General features: G+C 34.8%; 1 protein-coding gene across 7 annotated transcripts in view; it reads right to left on the bottom strand.

Moving 5' to 3' along the window:
• PPHLN1 (periphilin 1) overlaps positions 1 to 20,825 on the bottom strand; it is a 176,985-nt gene that overhangs the window by 140,902 nt on the left and 15,258 nt on the right. For 4 of the 7 annotated variants that reach the window (XM_007503153.3, XM_007503154.3, XM_056798996.1 and 1 more), the window contains exons 2-3: positions 20,125 to 20,167; positions 16,550 to 16,641 (exon numbers count right to left, since the gene is read on the bottom strand). In XM_007503153.3, the coding sequence (XP_007503215.1) occupies positions 16,550 to 16,641; position 20,125 (93 nt within the window). In that variant the 5' untranslated portion in view covers positions 20,126 to 20,167. Of the gene's footprint in view, positions 1 to 2,639; positions 2,808 to 16,549; positions 16,642 to 20,124; positions 20,168 to 20,825 lie in introns of all 7 variants that reach the window. The other 3 variants (XM_007503151.3, XM_007503152.3, XM_016425696.2) reach the window with 1 other exon arrangement.

Genomic DNA, 20,825 nt, shown 5'->3' with positions numbered 1-20,825 from the left:
CTGTAACATTCTAAACTCTTCAATGACTTCCAGTAAATAATATTTCAAAATATCAGGAAAGACAACTTAAAAAGCTCAAAGTCTTTAGTAACAGAAACATTTTTTCAATGAAAGAATAAATACTCAAAATCCTAAAAATAATTTAAATGCCCAGAGCTTTTAAGGAAAAAAAAATATTACATCTATATTATTACTGCAAAGAAAAAGAACCTGTTAATTTCATACATAATAAAGCAACAAGAAGAAAAATAAATCTTGGGGTTTTCCTGAATTTAATCCAAGATCATGATGACTTAAAAGAAATTATAGTGCCTATTCTCATTTCCCAATTCACTAACAGACTTGTCCGCTCCAATTTATTTTCCCCATTTCTTCAGCCATGCTGCATAGTACAGTGGATAGTTTTTGTGTTGAAATCAGGAAGATGTGGGTTTAAGACCTGTCTCTGGCACATACTATGTGGCCCTAGTCAAGTTACCTAACCTCTCCTTTAGAATGTCTGGGCAACATTTTAAGTTGCAGAAGTGGTATCAATTTGGAATGATAGAAGTTTCCTTACTGTGAGTTCACTATACCAGTGAAATCATATATCCAATCCCCTATTCCTGACCCTTCAAAAGGAAAATGAATTCCTAAACCTAAGAAAAATAAAAATGCCTAAAATTGGAGTATCCCAATTGATAAACAGCCAAAAGATATGAATAAGTAGTTTTCAGAATAAAAAAAAAGTTTTAAGTCACCAATAATAAGAGAAATAGAAATTAACTTAATTCTGAGGTATCACCTAACACACATCACATGGTAGAAAAGGAAAAAGACAAATGCTAGAGAAGCTGTGAAAAAACAGGTGCATAAAAAGAGGTGCATTATTCTAGAAAGCAATTTGGAACTTAGGCCAAAAAGCTAATAAACTGAGCATACCCTTTGATCCAGTGATATCACTCACTACAAGGTCTATAACTCCAAGAGAGAAGAAAAGGGTATATGTGTGTATATATATAGATATATACACACACACACATACACACACACACACACACACACACACACACAAATATTTTTTTTTCATGGTGGCAAAGAATTGGAAATTGAGGGATGGAACAAGTATGGTACAAGTATGTGATGGAATGCTACTCTATTTTAAGAAATGATGATGAAATTTTAGAAAAATGTTTAAGGATTTGTATGAACAAAGTGAAGTAGACAGAACAACTTGAAAGACTTATGAATCCTAATCAACACAACAGAAGCAACCAAACTTTGAGAAACCTCCTGATAAAACATGTTACTCAACTCCACAGAGAGCTGATAGATTCTGAATGTAGTCGAAGCACAATTTTTTTTTTGGGGGGGGGGGATTTGGCTAAACGAATCTAGGTTAATATTTTGTGAATTACTTTAAAATTTCTCTATATGCCCTATAAATTAGTAAGTCAGTCAATAAGTATTTATGAAGTGTCTACTACATGCTAGGCACTATACTAAGTGTATTAAAAAAAGAGCAAAACATAGTCCTTGCCCTCAAGAAGCTCACAATGTAATTCAAGAGACACAAACAAATGAGTTACATGCAGGATAAATAGGAAATAATTTAATGAGAGAATGGGGTTTTAGTTGGGACTTAATGGAAGCCAGAAAACAGAGTTGAGGAAGGAGAGCATCCAAGGCATGGGAGAAAATGACCAGAACTAAGAAATGGAGTATCTTATTTGTGGAACAGCAAGAAAGCCAGTAACCTATTAATGACAATTATTGCCCCAGCATCCTGCCAATCCTCCAGGCTCTAAACCTAGATAACATTCTCAACACCTCACTATCTCTCATCTTTCTCTCCCAAATCCAATCTAATGCCATGGCTTGTCATTTTCACCTCTGTAGCATCTTTAATATCCCTCCTTCTCTCCTGATACAGGCCCTCATCACCTCACTCCTGGGCTATTGCCAAAAGTTAGCTGGTTACACTGCCTGCTACCAGTCTCTCCCTACTCCAGGTCATCCTCTATTCAGACAGCAAAGTGATATTCTTAAGACAGATCTAAAATTGTCACCTCCTACTCCACAAGCTCTAGTGGTTACCTATTACCTTTAGGATCAAATACAAAATCTTCTATTTAACATTCAAAGTCCTACATAACCTAAATCAACCCCTCTTCCAGATTTCTTATACCTTACATCCTGACACTCTGATCCAGTGAGAATTGTCATATTTACCAAGTGCACATCACACACACACACACACACACACACACACACACACACACAAACATCATATATATTGAATTTTGACAACTCTAACAGAAATGAATTCTACTGCCTTCTTTTAAATCAAAACAATTACAGATAGATATTCAATGTTAAGAACACCCACACAGAGGGACCATCTATTCATTCTTAGCTGTGTGACATGTTAATAGATGAACCAATCACTTGCCCCTCTGGTGAAAAGAGGACAGATGAAGATACACTGCCTATGTAGTTCTCATTGACCACCTCTATGCAGTGGGCATTTTAAGACCATCAAGCCAGAAAGATTTTCTCAACTATCTAAATGGCCATAGAGGAGTCAAAAATTGCATCCAATCAACTTTTCTTAAGTATAAGAACAAAAAAGTTATGGGGGGCAGGGGGAATTTACATACGCCTCTGTGGGGTGTACCACTTCTTCGATCATGAGAAAAACTGCGGCCCTCGTCATATTCTTGGTAATCAACAAGACTGTAATCATATCTACTGTAGCCTCCTTCACCAGGTCTGTCTAGCAGTGGTGGTTTCTTGGATATAATATTAACTACTCTAAGGTAGTCATCCTAAAATAGACAAAAAGAAATATATGAAATCACTAATTTCACTATTGGAATGGCTTTTTTTAAAAGCACTAGAGTCTTTCCCTTGAAATAAAATGGATAAATTTAAAAAATATATTCCTATTAAAGTCTTTTTAAAAGACTAGAAAATTTTAAGCAAACTATTCACTAAAATAAAGCTATTTTTCTTTTTCCATTAACGTAGATAAGCTAAGTGTAAAAATATTTAGAAAAACTATTTAGAAAAGCTCTACAAATATATATTATAACTGAGCTAAATGTATTTGTATGGACTGGTGAAAGGCTTAATTAAAAAGCCGATAGTATATACACATTACTCTCAACACATCTCTGAGCTTCTACAAAATAGAGCAAATGACCAAAATTAGTGGTCATTAATTTTAAGAGTCTTTTTAGCTTGCCTATTAATTTAGAGTCTGCAAGCCCAACAGCTACTTAATTAGACAGATGCATGGTGTTTTGAAGCAATACAATCACTAATTTCAATCATGAAAGGATGATCATACTGCTGTTTATGTTTAACTGAGTTCTAAAGAGGCTGTTTTCAAAATTTCTTTAAATCTTTAGAACTTATTTGGAACATAATTCAATTGGTATCTTAAACTCAAGGCAAAAAAGAATTCATAAAACATGGAATTTACCAACATAATTTAACTTACCTTATTCTCTAAAAACCCATCTTTGGGTTGTGATGAGTTTCATATACTTATAAAACTCTGTGTGTGTGTGTGTGTGTGTGTATGATTGTGTATAAAAGGATATACAGAACAACTCCTCTGAGATGAGGATAGGTATATATTAGAATTCTAAATAATTATATTTGAATATGAATTGGTAATGATAACTAAACATACAGTTCAATTTCTCAAACACTGATTCAAGATTATTGTCCATGAAAAGCTCCCCTGATTAGGCAATCTGGCTTCCAAACTCATCATTCAAATGAAAGTGCTTTACCAAAGGTTCTGATACAACTCTTAATCACCAAATATAATGGTGTATTCTCAATCTTCATCCTGTGTTCTTTGTGCAGCATTTGACACTGTTGATGACACTTTTTTCCTGAATATTCTTTCCTCTCTAAGTTTTTGTAATCCAGCTCTCCCTTTCGTTCTTCTCCTACCTGTCTGATTGCTGCTTCTCAGTCTCCTTTGATGAATCTTGAATCCAAGCCAAGTACTGCTTTTTCCAAATTGAAATTCTCGATCATAAATCACATCTGAAGATGCCCTACCATATTGTCATGGAGCCACTGAGTCTAATATTCTATTTCTAATGTTTATATTAAGGGGTAGGGGGGAATACTTTAAAAGATGGTGTCAGGCCATCTATGTGAAACAACAGATAGACCGCAAGGCCTGGAGTTAGAAGGACCTTGGTTCAAACCAGGCCTTATGCGTTCCTAGCTGTGTAACTCTGGGCAAATCACTTAACCTCATTTACCTATCTCTTGCCTTTCTGTCTTAAGAGTTGTTACTGAGACAGAAAGTAAAGGTTTAGAAATAAGATAGTATTACAACAAAGAAGTAGAAGTATTCTGTATAACTCAGAAGTCAGGTGATATAACACTCTCATTTTGGAGATGACAAAACTGAGGTCCAGATTGGCAAAATAATATGCCTAAGGGTATGCAAAGTTAAAAGGGAAAGGAACAAATAAAACCATGATTGCTTAATGAAAATGTTATTTTTACATGACTATATATCTGCCAAACTTCCTACTTCATGAAATCTATTCACAATTTTTTGAATCTTTTATTTTAGTCTTACCATTTCTGCTTTTTCTATATTCCTATTTAACAATATAATTTTTGCACAATACCATTTATTTGGATAGCAAGAACTAACATTCTTTCATGTGCCTAAAATAACTTCATTCAACTTCAAAGTAATACTAGTTTTCTTCTACAAGGACTATAAGTCCAGGCTGATTCTACGAATATTTTTATACACTCTATTATCTTTTTCAAATGGAAAACTCCTTTTATGGCATATTGTTAAAAGTTTCTCCAATTCTTTAAAGATGTCATATTTATTGCATGATTTCCCATGTGAAATAATTTAAAAAATGAAAAAATGAAAACAGAAGGGACTTAAATATAAGGTCTTTAACATGGAGATTAACGACCATTTTGACCATAGTAGATTATTGGTTAGATTGATAAATTAAGAAAGTATGCTAGGAAGAGTCCAAGGGACTAAAAGGCGATGGTCATATGATCTCATTAAAGTGGTAACGTATGTTCCATAGATCTTCCAGCATCTAATCCTCACTCTAAAGAATACTAATCAGTGATCTTTTGAAAATCCTCCAAAGGCATCATACTCAAAGCAACAGAGGTCTTCCTATGTTTTTTTCTTCCTGATTTATTATTTATTATTATTATCATTAATTAATAGAACTTATTTATAAGTGTCTCAATACCTCCCTGAATCATCGAAGGCATCATCCAGGAGACAGATATATATATATATATATATATATATATATATATATATATATATATATATATAAACAAAAATAGAAACATGAAGGACATTATGTATATACATAATGTATATACATATGTATATACTAGAAACATGAAGGACATTATGTATGTATATGTATATACATAATGTCCTTCATGTTTCTATTTTTCAGTTCATTCTTTGGAGGTAACATTCACAATTTATTCTTCAAGTATTAAATCTGTACTTGTGTATAATGTCCTCTTGGTTCTACTCAATGGTTCTTTAAATATTTCACAAAAACCAATACAAAGCTACCCATTCTACAATTTCCCAAACTCTCAATTCTCTGCTAGGCCACCACCCTCTTATGAGCTATATACTCTCCTTTCCCCATTTTGACCCTTCCCTGGTAGTTCCTCTCTACACTGTCCTCTAGAGCCCTCAAAGTCTCTTTATCATGTCACTTATCTTGCCCTAGGCCAAGCCTCTGCCTTGGATCACTCCCAACATTGCTTTTGCTCTTCAACAAGTGCTGCTGAAAGAAGGTAGAGAAAATCATAAAACAATGTTGACTAGATTCACTATAAATTTATGTTATATGTTGTTGTTTGTCCTGTATTTTTGAAGAGGACCAATTGATATCACAGGGTGGTCTTGACTTGTGCTTGAAATTTGATTTAAGTGAGACAGAGTTGCACAAAGTCATCAGCCTTACTCTCTCTTTCAGAGTCACTGAAGGCCAGTGTTAAGACACATGTCAGGATAACTGGTGATGATCTGGGATGCAGAGGATGACTTTGATGTCATCAGTGTCTGACTAAATTCAAAGGGCTCCACAGCACTTACTTCAGCCCCCTTAATGACTGTTAGAACAACTGTTCTCATCTGTGCATTCTATAGGGAGAAGTTTTCGCATGCTTGGGACAGACATCCCTCTAACTCAATGATGGGTTTCTGGCTCATTAGTTACCCTCAACTGGGCAAGTGGTGCTAAACCAGATTGAGGGTTTGTTATATAACCTCAAATGTACTCTCACTACTCCTAGGAAATCCTTCCCTAACTCACTTCCTCCCCCCACAGCAGCTCTTCCAAACCTTTGAATCACTCCTCAAACCTTCCATACTTCCTCTAATTCCCATCTTCTCAACTAAGAACTTGGTCTCAGATTTAACTGAAAAAATTGAGACCATTCTCTTTTTGTTGTTTACAATTTGCTTAGGAATATGAGAATTGTATGTGTACTAATATGAATATCCTGTTTTTAAGCTCACTTTGAATCTGTTTTACTTCGATACTTTTTTCTCTTGATTTTGTGGCTATTTTTCTTGATATAATCATAATATGTATTTTTCTTATTTTCTTTCCTTCCCTTCTCATCTCTTCATGTTTCTTTATATTTCCAATATTTGTCATTTCAATAATACAATCCATGATATTTAAATATTACAATCTATCCAGCCATTTCTCCAAATCATCAAATTTGTGTTACTTCCGGTTATTTTGTCATTACAAACAAATCTTCCATTAATACTTTCATATATATACACAGTTTTTTACCCTCTAAATAATGCCTTTTGGGTCTAATCATAGTTATGGGATTCCTAAGGCAAAGAGTATGAGCTTTATAATTCTCAATGTATATTTCTATCTTGTTTTCTGGTTTAGGTAATATCAGGTCTGTTTCTCCATGTTCCTATGAGCATTTAATTTGATCAATTTAACCCATCTGGTTCTTTACCAGAGTCATATTTAGCTAAGATTGGTCATTAGGCAGTAGAGAAAATTTGCTGCTAGGACCATACTCTTTCCAAAACCAAGTCTTTCAAGCTTGGTCATACCCAGTGGAACTTTTGTTCCAATACCAGAACTCCTGAGAAATGCAGGATTACCTTCATAACATGACTTTAACATGAGTGTTAAAGTAAGATGTTTGCAGAATACTCTCTAAACTATTGTTGTCCCACCAGAATCTATGTCTGGATTATGTGAATGATTAGCCTTAGATCTACTACTAACTTCATGCAGGTGTGTGGGAATTCTCCAGATGTCCATTATATTTAATTTATCTAAGGTTCAATTCATCTCCTTTGTGCTTATTTTTTGGTTAAATTTATCAAGTTCTGAGAAGGGAAAATTAAAATCCCCTATTCTAATTATTTTGTTATCTATTTCCATTTGTATCTTTAGTTTTTCCTTTAAAAATCTATATAACACTTGGTGCATACAGTTCCAATGTCGATACTGTTTCATTCTCCATAGTACCCCTCCCAACATAATATAGTTACCTTGTTCATCATGTCCAATTATATCATTTTAGCCCCAATTCTGCCAGAGATTGTGATTGCTACCCCTGCCTTCTCTGGATCAACTGAAGTATCAAATATTCTGCTCTAGCCCCTCACTTTCACTTTGTGGGTGTCTCTCATTTTCCAAGTGTTTCTTGTAAATAATATTGTGAGGTCCTGGTTTTTGACCCCTTCTGCTATCCATTTTCTTTCCAGTGATGAATTCATCTGATTTATACTCAATGTCATAGGTACTAGCTGTCTTATTTCCTTCTACTCTGTTCCACTTCATTGTACCCCCTCCAACACTTCTGACATATTTCTTTCTGACATATCCTTCCTCAAATATTCAATACCTCTCCAATTCACACCTTTCCCCAAAAATTCTCCCTTATCTTCTCCCCTTGCCCTCCTACTTCCAACCTGGTCCACCTTTCCAATAGTCACTCCCTTGTTTCTTCCCTCTTACCTTTTAATTCTTATTCTATCCACCTTTCATAAAAATCTCTTTCTTATTCCACGCCTCCAACCATAACCTCCTACAGCTTGATACAAGTTTAAATGTAAAACCACCTTTCCTATCTTGTCCTAAGAATCCCTCCAGATCCCCTCACCTTACCCCTCTACCTTTTGATACATTCTCCTCTCTAATTATATTTCCCTTTCCTCCCTTTTCTTATTCTCTTGTCCTTTCCTCTTTTATTCTATCCCCTGAGGGGACCACTAATCCCTCCTTTATGCTATCTCCCTTCAAGAACATTTTTATTGTTCTAATTGTGTATGTTGTTCTCTCTTAATCCAGGGCCTGATGGGAGTAAAGTTCTAGTATTACCAGTTCTCCACTTCCTTCTATCCTTCTCTGAGGCAGTTCCTCCATTCATTCTTCCTACTTTTGAGATAACCATTCTACCCTACTTCTTCCTGGTCTACTCTACTATCATTTTAGATCAGTCTAATATATTTACTCATAACCTTGATTCTTCCATACATAAATGCCCCTTTAAAATACCCAGGAAATGATGCCATTCTCAAAGGCCCTAGATGACATTTTCCCATACAAGAATCAAACAATTAGAGCTTTTGGGTTGGTTATGATTGGTCTTTCATTACCTTTGTATGTTTCTTATAGATCAAATTTTCTACTGAGTTCTGGATTGCCCCCCTCCCCCAAGGAATAGTTGAAACTTCCTTAGTATAATTATATATCAATTTAGGTTAAATATCAATTTTTTTTTACCTTTTATAATTGTTCATCTTTGCTGGATATGTTATTCTTGGTTGTAAGCTCAGTTCTTTGGCTCAACGAAATGCTGTGTTCCAAGTCCTGCGTTCTTTTAGTGTTGCAGCTGCTAAGTCTTGTGTAATTCTTTTTTATTCAAAGATATTTTACTTTCCCAGTAACATGTAATAATAATTTTCAAGATAAATTTTCCAAAATTATAAGATCCAAACCATTTCCCTCCCACCCTTCCCTCCCCCTACTCAGGGATGGTAAGTAATTTGATCTGGACTATACATGTATTGTCATGCAAAACCCACTTCCATATTGGTCAATGTTGTAAGAGCATACACATACAAAACCAACTCCCCCCCCAAAAAAAACTTTAAATGAAATGATGTGAAAGATAATATGCTCTAATCACATTTGGCTCCAACAGTTCTTTCTATGGAAGTGTATAGCATTCCCCATCATAAGTCCTTCAGAAATGTCCCAGATCATTGCATTGCTGAGAGTAGCTAAGTTTTTCACAATTGATCATTGTAAAATATTGCTGTTACTATGTATGATGCTCTCCCAGGTTCTGCTTATTTTGTTCTCTATCAATTCATGTAGATCTTTCCAGCTTTTTCTGAAATGTTTCCTTTTTATATTTTCTTATAGCACAATCGTATTCTATCACCAACACATATCAGTTTGTTCAGACTTTCCCCAACTGATGGACAATCCTATAATTTCCATATCTTTGCCATCAAAAAAAGAGCTATTAAGTATTTTCTTGAAAGTAGATCCTTTACCAGTTTTTATGATTTCTTTGGGATAAAGACATAGTAGTGGTATTATAGGATCAAAGGGAATACACAATTTTATGGCCCTTTAGACCTAGTTCCAAATTATCATCCAGAAGAGTTGGATCAGTTCACAACTCCACCCACAAAAATTAGTATCCCAATTTTGCTACATCCAATCCAACATTTATTAATTTCCATATTGGCCAATCAAATAGATAGGAGTGAGGTGGTACCTCAGTGTTGTTTTAATTTGCATTTCTCTAATCAAGAGTGATTTAGAACATTTTTTCATATTAATGATAACTTTGATTTCTTAATCTAAAAATTGCTTGTTCATATCCTTTGACTACTTGTCAATTGAGAAATGACTTGTATTCTCATAAATTTAACTTAGTTCTCTTGATTTGAGAAATTAGACCTTTATCTGAGAAATTTATTATAAAAATTTTCCCCAGTTTGTTGTTTCCCTTCTGACCTCATTTACAATGGTTTTGTTTGTACATGAACTTTTAAATTTAATATATTCAAAATTGTTTATAACCAAATCAAAATTATTCACCTTATAATGCTCTCTATCTCTTGTTTGGCCATAAATTCTTTCCTTCTCCAAAGATCTATCAGGTAAACTATTCTATGTCTCCCTAATTTACGTATGGTATCATTCTTTATATCTAAATCATATACCCATTTTGATCTTATTTGGTATAGGACAGTGATAGTAAAACTTTCGGAACTTTTTAGGAACCCAGTGCTATGTCCCTCTCACCCACCTACCCAGGCTGCATGCCCATGCCCATGCCCACCCCCACCCCTGTAGCATGCCATGCCCCCCAACTGTATACTCTGCCCCTTGACTGCATGCAGTGCTCCATCCACCCCTGAATTTGGGTGGGGGAGGCCTTGGAGCAGGGCTGAGCTCTGTGGGGAGTCTCCAGTGCCCCATACCCACCCCTTACATTTGAGGGGGTCAGGACTAGGCTACTAGCCCTGGGCCAGCTACACTCCTCAGGGAAGGCTGTCCCCTTTGGAGCTGGCCAAGTTCAGCCCCTGTGACAGTGGAGAGAGGCTAAAATGTCCCACCCCCTGCATTCGAGGGGTGGGGCCAGGTTCCCAGCCAGCCAAGTCAGGAGCCTGGGCATACCCACAAAGAGGTCTCTGCATGTCCTCCTTGGCACACATGACATGAGATTGCCATCACAGATTATAGGATGTAAGATACTGGTCAATATCTAATTTCTTCCATATTGTTTTACAACTTTCCCAGAAGTTCTTGTTAAATAGTGAGTTCTTATACCAAAAGCTGGGGTCTTTGGGTTTACCAAACAGTAGGTTAGCCCTGGGAAATGTACAGAAAGAAAAAGGCCAAAATTCAGAAGCTAGCAGCAACAGTTTGGCACAGCACCAAAGAACAGAGCAGTCTATTATGCCCACCTAAAAGCCTAGTCTACAAAAGAATAATCAGGACAGGAATCCCAGGCCAAAGGAGAGCCTATAATTATGCCACTCTAAACCAATAGTTTTTCAGCAGACTAACAAGGGCTGAGTCTAGTGGGAGTCCACTCTTACACAGATCCAAGTCAAAGTCAGAGAAACTTGTAGACTTAGACCAGAGTATAGCAACAATAAGACTTTGCTACCAATCATAACAGTTTGGGAGCAACAAAAGTTTCTAGGTTTCTAGCCTGTCACTGAGATGCTAGAATAAAACAAGTCTCAAAATGCCAAGAAAGAAACAGGATTAGTCCAGACCATCCTTCCAAATATACTACTGAACCCAGAACTAATATCAAGTCCAAAGCCAGGAGTAACCAGAAGATAATAAAAAATAAGAGAGGAAATAAACAAAATGTTTAAGAAAAAACCCCAACAGACGTAATAAAATTAAAAGCTAATTCTTTAGAAAAGAAACTTATAGACAATCAGATAAAAACAAAAGTAAAAAAATCAAATCTATAAAATAGCAAATAAACAAGATGAAATCACAGCATAACCAGAAAAATGAAAATAAACAAAACACATCACACACATTGAGAACACAAAAAGAAATAAATAATACTTTAAAAAATATAAAACACAAAATAACAGAAAACATTAAATGATTCAATCTCAGAAAAGGAAGTAGCTAAAAACAGAAAAGGAAATAGCTGAAAAAAATGAAAAAAAAGTTTGATCCTATTGTTGTCACAGGAGAATTCTATCAAAGTTTTAAAGAAAAATTAGTACCCATACTTCACAAATTATTCTCAAAAGCTCAAAAAGAAAGTACCTTTTCAGAATCCTTTTATGAGACAAATAGAGTCCTAATGCTTAAACACAGGAAAGATAAAACACTCACAGAAAACTACAGGACAATATCATTAATGAATTATAACTCAAAAGATTTAAACAAAATCCTATCAGAATATAGAAATTTATCCCAAAAAATCAATCATTATGACCAAATGAGATTTATACCAGGGATTCAAAGAGGTTCAACATTAGGAAAACAATCAACATAATTAATCATATCAAAAAAAAATCTAAAACTACTGTATCATCTTAAAAGATAGAGAAAAAGCCTTTGACAAAAAAAGAACACACTCACTCTTTTATGCTAAAAACCCACACAAAGTATAGGCTCAGAGGGAAATTTTTTAATATCACAAAAAGTACCCACCAAAGCAACTAGAACTCGCTGCCTCTGACAGAAGCAGCTGGCGAACCCACATTAACCATGCCACCACCACCTTTGAAGATGAACAACGTCGACGTCTTGCCGCTGCACGTGAACGCCGACACCAGGCCACAACCGCACCTCCCATAACAACTGGTGTCCCATGCCCCATGTGCCACAAACTCTGCGCCTCAGCCTTTGGACTCCAAAGCCACATGAGGGTACATCAATAGATGATATGCACAAAGACAATAGTCATTCTCAGTCACTGAGAGACTACCACTATACTACTATACCCACCACATGCAGTAGAACCTTTTCCATAAAACACAAGAATAAAGCAAGAATGATCACTTTCCTTACTATTATTTGACACAGGGAATGCTAACAATGAGACAAGAGAAAGAAATTAAAGGCATAAAACTCGTAAAATGGGGATATATGAAAGTGTCCCTACTTGCTGATTATATGATAGTTTACTAGAGAACTGGCAGATACTAACTGAGGCAAGAGCTTCAGAAAAGATGCAGGCTACAAAAATAAATTCAGAAAAATCAACCACACTTCTAAATAATAGCACAAGAAGCAATCATAGAAAGGGAAATCCCATTCTATATAGCTATGAAATACATAAAATATTTGGGGATCAATCTATCAAAGCACACAAAAGACTTGAATAGATTCCATTACAGAATGCTCATTCAAAAAATAAAGAATAATTTAAATAGCTAGATGCTAGGTCATGCCAAAATAATAAAAATGACAATATTGCCTAAATTAATTTATAATTTTAATGGTATGCTAATCAAATTACCAAGGGGATATTTTACATAACTATTCTAGAAAAACAAAAAGCTGCAAAAGACAATAGTACTTCCAGCCCTCAAATTGTTTTATAAAGCTGCAGGAATCAAAAACATCTAGTACTGGTTAAAAGAAAAAGAGATAGGCCAATGTACAGACTAGACATGAGAGAATCAAAAAAAGAAATCAATAGTCCAGTGTTTTGACCACAAAAACTGTTTTGAGGAATAGCTTTATTCCCCTATTAACAGAGGAAACAGTATTGCTGACAACAGTCACCCACCCAGGTAACAAATGGACTCCCACCAGACCAGTGGTCTTCATACAGAAAGATGTCTAGCCAGGACTTTCAACAATACCCAAATCAGACCAAGCAAGATTTTTACAATCAGATGAACAAGGTGTACAACTAGGATGTACCTTGGAAGCAGGAACCATGACTTTTCATTACATTACTGACATTTCTTGGCTTTCTGGAAAATTCCTTTGCCCTAAAAGTTGGCATCTGTCTAACTTGGATATGGTAAGGTGACCACTATCTCCAGAAACTAGTCCTTCAATGAATTTAATAGTTATATTCAGAAAACCAAGTAACTATATGTAGACAGCCTTAGAGGGAGGAACTTGAGCCCCATCAACACTGAATTCTAGGATATAAAGAGAATCAGAGTGGCTAATACTGAAAAAGGCTTATAGCAAAAAGAAGCACTCTCACAAAGGATTCCAAAGCCAAAAATTTGTCTAAGAATGCAATCGGGATATGAAGCATCCAAACATGTATTCCAACTTTGCTAAAACAGTATTGCTGCTGTGTTTTGTATCATGTCTTAACTTTAAACAATGGCTACCAAGCAATCAGTAAGTACCAGGCACCAACACTTCTGGTAGGCCAGAAACCAATTTGAAGCACTACTAACCCTTAAACTATTTTACCAGCATGGCTAGATAAATAAAGGAAAGGGATTGGTTATAGTTACTGTTAACATTATTGTTTAAGGAGAAATAGACCTGCAATTTCATTGTTATAAGGAATTCCTAAAGGAAATTACCTCTATCGATGTACAATGGAGCATTCTCTGCAACATAAAGTTTCCAACAGTTGCCTGGTGTGCTGAGAGGTTAAGTGGCTCCATGAAGAATTTAATAAAGACCTCTGAAAGTTTATCCAACATTTAATCTAATAATTGGCCATTTCAATGAAAAAGGAGCCTAAGGAGAGGGCCATGGAAAATATTCCAGGAAAGATGGTTCAGGATCAAGAAGTTAATAAGGAAAATAAGTTACAGACTACACTAAAACTTCATGCCTATATGATTCTGTGTTTCATGAAGTAGTACATTTGTGGGTGATGGAAAGCCTGAGGACATGATCATCTCTGTTTGGCTATAATAGGGTGGACTAAGTCATGGTAAATAAATTGAGGAATTCAGTGGATAGGGTAGTTGAGGGAGAATCCATATGTGTGCTTTAGTCTCCTAGTATGAGAGCAGGATGTTGAAAGGAGAGAAAAATTATGAGCTAAGTAATAAACTAATTGAGGAAGGAAGGAGCATGGAAGTCTGTAGACAATAGATACCAGGATTTTGATTTGTGGTAGATATGAACTGCATAAACTTCGGAGGAGGAAAGATTACAAAATGATGAAGATATCCTAAAAGTGGCAATGGGAACCAAGCAGTCTCCCATTCTCCTGTCTCAACCCATGAGTAAAATGGAATGAATAAAGGTACAGCTGGTAATGGAAAGGGCAAGCAAGGAGAGTATGTCATCGGCAGAGAGCCAGAGTTTATTAACAGCTAATCGATCAAAGGAATGGGAAAATTAAAGATTTAGGATAAAGGGAAGCTTGTTGCCCATGGAACAATAATTCCAGAGGGCACAAAAGAAAGCATAGATGATGTTTGTTTGGTTAAGGAGGAAGGGAATAAGGAATCTGATGGTGAATGAAGGAGAAGGAGAATGTGGTTTGGATGATGAACTACAAGGATTCAGAATCACTGGGATGGGTAGGGTCTGATCAGATTTGAGAATATTCATCGAGTGGAAGGTACTAAGCACCCTCTTCTATACAGCACAAAATAGAAGGCAATGGTCAGATGACCAGCCCTGTTTCACGACTTCTTTTCCCTCTCGAGACTGGAGATTAGGCAAGTAACAGTGTAGCAGGAGATGGAAGTCAAACTTGCCCAGTAGGAGATGGAAGTCTTGCTCATCACTCTTCCCCTTCCCTTAAAAGCAGGCACAGGAGTAGATAGAAGGCCTGAAGTCAGAGAGAAAGGTGCTCCTCTTTCTACTGAAGGCTCTTCATAAATATGTTTAGCAGGAGATAGAAGGTGTGTCAAGATCAGAGGTCTCAGTCAACTCTTCATCAGAGGGTAGAGAATAGCCCAGCCCCTTATTTGGGTGTGCACTGAAGACAACAATAAATCAAGGCTAAATCGAATAGGATCGTAGATCTAGAGCTAGGAAGGTAACTCAGAGGCCATATTATTTTAAATATGAGGAAAACAAAGGTCAAAAAAGTGAGAAGTAAGCATTAGAGGTAAGATTTGAACCAACATTCTCAGTTCCATAGAAGAAGAAAGTAAGATCAATTGCACTTGGAAACTTGCTCAGTATTTCAAGCAACCCTAAGGTTCTCACTGAAACAAGAAATCTTTTAACTACAATGTTCTTTCAGTGATGCATATGACTGCAAACCATGAAATGTCAAGATATTTTTAAATATCAGACATTAATTTCCAGAGTAAAATCTTGAAAGACGTTAGCTACCCATCGCAGCTTTGTAACATCTGGAAATATGAAGAATGTGCCATCTATATTGTTAATCATATCAGTGATAAAAATGTGAATCAATATAAGGTAATCACTGTCCTGGAGCATAGTACTAGAAAACTAGTTCTAAGATGACCCTTTCACCCCCAAAAAATTCATTAAAATCTATTCTTTAGGTTCAGGCATTAAACTACTTTAGAATTTGCCTAGTGGCTCTATTAACTATTGCACATTTCTCCATTTTTGTCCAAATTCACACATGAAAAATATTTTGCTATAATCTGGGTAAACTATATCTATAGTATTCACCTGATTGCCAGTCTCATATTCCTGTCACTAGCTTTACAACTCTGGAAAATATATAACCTTTCCAAATTTCAGTTTTCTATTCTGTAAAATAGAGATAGTAAGACTTACACAACCAACCTCACTGCACAACTGTGAGGAAAACTTTGGAAACTTTGAAGAATTACACAAACATGAGTTATTAACACTATCATTAATGCTTCTATTCATACTATATGAAAGACATCTGTGCTTCATTTTTGATTACTTTATTTCCAATGGAAAAGTAAGAAAATAATAACAATTATCCAACCAATATTTTAAGAAGTTTGATTTTTTTTCTTAAGTTCTATGGAATTTTACTGTTTCCTCTGAAAATCAAAGTAATAGTTTTAAACAGGGTCTATCAAAAATTCCAAGAGTTATTCTCTGTTATTCTGCTTCTAAGAGCAACTTACCTCAGCATGACTGCGAGGAGGCAAGCGTTCTCTTGGAAGTCTGTCATATTCATAGCGTCCATCAGACCACAAATCATCTCTTCTATAAGCCACTAAGGAGTAAAAAACAAACAAAAAAAAGAACCACTGAATCATAGTTTGTATACTTATGAGAACAAACTACTTAACAAACTCCTTAGCTGAACAGTCAAAGCCCTTGATAGCATACCTCGAAAATACTTTTCAAGCTTTTATACAATGCCTCCTTTATACATTTGATGACTTAACAATAGCATACATTGGTACTCTTGTACAACCCTATCCTACCTTTGAAAATTTGCTTACCCTTGAAATGCTCCTCATTCACCCATCTGAATGCTAAAGTACTGTTCATCTTTTTTCTCCAATAACATTTTTTCTAATTACCATTAAAAATGCTTTTTAGCATTCATTTTCTAAAATTTTGAGATCCAGATTCTCTCCTCTCTCCTTTCTACCCCCTCTTCCTGAGACAGTAAGCAATTTGAAATAGGTTATAAATATAGAATCATGCAAAACATATTTCCATTTTATTCATGTTGTAGAAGAAAAACACATGAAAGGAAAGTGAAAATAGTATGCTTTTATCTGCATTAAGAATCTATCATTTCTTTTTCTGGACATGGACAGTATTTCTTTTTATGAGTTGTTTGGATCACTGTAGTGCTAAGAACAACCAGATACAATATTGTTGTTAATACACTATTGTTCGATGTTCTCTTGGTTCTGCTCACTTCACTTTGCAACATTTCATGTTAAGTCTTTCCAGGTTTTTCTGAAACCATACCCCTCGTCAATTTTTTTATAGCACAATAGTATTCCATTACAATCCTATATCATAACTTGTTCAGTTAGTCCCCAATTGATGGATACCCCCTCAATTTCCAATTCTTTGGCACCACAAAAAGAATTGCCATATTTTTTTTTTACAAATAGATCCTTTCCCCTTTTTTCTTTTAAATCTCTTTAAGAAACAAATCTAGTAGTGGTATGCTGGATCAAAAGGTTATTCAGAGTTTTATAGCCTCTTGGGCATAGTTTCAAATTGTTCTCCCAAATGATTGGATCAGTTCATAGTTCCCCCAACAGTGCATTAGTGTTTCAGTTTTCCACACCCTCTCCAACTTTTTAGCATTTTCCTTTTCTGACACACTAGAAAATCTGATAGGTATGAAGTGGTACCCCAGAGTTGTTTTAATTTATATTTTTCTGATCAAGAGTGAATTAAAGCATTTTTAATATCAATATAGATAAGCTTTGATTTCTTCCTCTGAAAACTGCTTGTTCATATTCTTTGGCCATTTATCAACTGGGTAATGACTTGTATTCTTATACATTTGACTCAATTCTCTACATATTTGAGAAATGAGACCTTTGTCAGAGAAATATGCTGTAAAAATTTCTTCCCAATTTTCTGCTTTCCTTCAAGACATAAGCTGCATTGGTTTTGTTGATGCAAAAACCTTTTAAATTTAATATAATCAAAATTATCCATTTTATATTTTGTAATACTCTCTATATCTTGTTTGGTTATAAATTTTTCACTTATCTGTAGATTTCATAGATAAATAGATAATCTATTTCATGCTCCTTTAATTTGCTTATGGCATCACCCTTTATATCTAAGTCATATACTTATTTTGGTCTGATCTCAATAAAAGGCATGAATTGTTGGTCTATACCTAGTTTTTAACCATACTGTTTCCCAGTTTTCCAAACAGTTTTTGTCAAATAGTGAGTTACTGTTATAATTTCTTTGCTAGTATTTTATTTAAAATTTTTGCATCAATATTCATTAGGGAAAGTCTTATGATGATTAAAAATTTTAAGAGATTAGATTCTGAGAAAGAAAACCAATTTATTTATTAGGCTAGCAATAACCAATAAATTAATTGATCAGTGATCTTTTTTGGTGATCAAAGACAAAAGCTAACAGATGCTAAGTCATTAAATACAAATTTGGAATCGCATGATTTAACCCTTCCTCTAGACAGGCCAAGGCATTTACAAATGGTAAATAGCTAATGGGGAGGTGGTTCAACAGTCTAGTCCCTCCCGCATTCCTTGATTGATGATGGAAAAATCACATGTCCAATCCTAGGATTCTAATGTGTAGGAGAAATCAGGTTCTACCCACTTAACAGTGACATTACCTGTCCATTCCAATGTGGAATTCAAGGACTTTGTCTTGCTGCCCTAACATATATCTGGCCTGAGCTGGTTCTTATTTACTGGGCTAGATAGAATCCACAATCTCTTTTTCAAACTTCCTAACACAGAAGGTGTTCTAAGATAGGGTTAAGTGAAGAGCATTCTTGAGTTTGTTAGGAACAATGGAGTGAGGATTGAGGTTTAAATGATAGATATGAGCCTCAGTCTAGAAATAGAAATAATATTATATTTAAATATCTTCTCAGTCTATAGTTTTCTTTCTCTGTTTTATCACTATAGTAGAGCTGAATCAATGGATATGGGAGAACAACCATACTGCTAGAACTACAACTTTTGTGCTCTGGTGCCATTATTACAATAAAGAAGGGCTTTCTTAAAAGTATTATGCAATGAATGAGATCAGAGAGAATACTACAGGTTAAATAAGAAAGAATTTTGCATGTGTGTACATAGATATGGAGACATAAGATGAGCCATGTATTAGTCTGGCTGACTTTACCGTGTTACAGCCTATACTTGTTATGTGAATGGTTTGAAACTTATAAACTGTTTGTTCTTTTGTTTTCTAGAATTTTCCAAAATTTTTTTCATTTTTTTCTCCTGTAGTTAACTATAGGTAACTGAATCAGAAGACACTGAAATCAAAGGTTATGGGGTCACAAACATAGTTGCCTTCTTTACCTTCATAATTGTAAATTATGGGACAGAAGTTATTCATTGTTCATCCATTTATCCCCTCCACTCCCACTCTATTTTGCTAGCCTTGCAGAAGGAATGTTTAATGCTGTATTGGTTGAAACACAGACTACGTTTCCCTTCACTCCTTAAAAAATATATTTGTATTAAAACAAACTTGAAGGCTATAGTCAGCATTATTTGTTAATGTATATTTATACTTATATAAATATATATACTTTTGCTTTCCAAGAGATATTATTTAATGAGTGTGAGGCATATCGGGCAGTATGTATTTGGTCTGAAATAGTAAATATTTGTTGAACTGAATTACAAAATTGAGAAGACATGAAAAGAACATAAATGATTTACCTTCCCAATTAAGAAATCTTCTAGAAAATGCAAAGGAAAAAGAGTGGGCCTCTGACAAAAAAGGGATTAGCCAAATAGTTTAAGTGACTACAAGATTAGTCAAATAGTTTCCTATCTCCATCCAATAGTTTGAGAGAAAATTTAAACCTTTCAAAAATGGCTTCCTCTATTTTGAAGAAGTTGAAATTTATACTATAATTTTTTAAATTAAACATCAATAAAACCTAAAATAATCCTACAACCTTAGATAAAATAATAATTAATTTAATAAGACTAAAAACATTAATGTTAATGAATTTGGCTAACTTGTCACCCCTCAAATAAATTAGAGCACTTACTTGGATCTTTTCAGGAATCAATTTTAAAGAGTTCAACAAGCTCCTATAGAGAAGAGAAGAAGTACAAATTTAAACAGTTGTTTCCATACAAAGAATTAAAGATAATGTAAAATAAAAGGCATAAATATTTATAATCCGCACTGCCTTAAACTCCACAACATTAAAAACACAAGCCAGGATTCTGGGTCCAGGAGGCCATTTATAATTGAAATAAATGAGAAACAAGATGAATGGGATGAATGAAAGTGTATAAAATCTGAGGTCACCCTTCCTCTTTCAGTTTCCTTTTGTGTTTCATCTTTCCCCCATTAACTCTTTGAGGGCAAGAACTGTTTTTCTTTTTCAATATTTATATCCCCAGTGCTAACTTCAGTCCCTTGCACATGACAGGTACTTAATAAATTTAGTTTACAAACTACTTAAAGGAACTTTATAGTGCTTTGTAGAGTCATGGAATCAAATAATGTCTGTTAAGGGCAATTCTGTATTCAACATATTAAGGAGAAGTAGGTGCAAAGTTAATTGGTAAATTCAGTAATATTGCCTTCAAATAATTTTTCTTTTTGCCTTGAAGATACTTAGTAATAGTAAATAGTAAAATAGTAAAAATAGTAAAAAATAGTAAATAGTAATAGTAAATATTAAATGTGACTTGTTGAAGCTGAATATACTAAGAAAAATAAAAAGATTTGCAAACTAAA

The sequence above is a fragment of the Monodelphis domestica genome, chromosome 5 (genome assembly GCF_027887165.1).
Source record: "Monodelphis domestica isolate mMonDom1 chromosome 5, mMonDom1.pri, whole genome shotgun sequence".
NCBI lineage: Eukaryota > Metazoa > Chordata > Mammalia > Didelphimorphia > Didelphidae > Monodelphis > Monodelphis domestica.
Note: the sequence above shows the minus strand (reverse complement) of the source record. Positions and strands in the feature narration are given on the sequence as shown.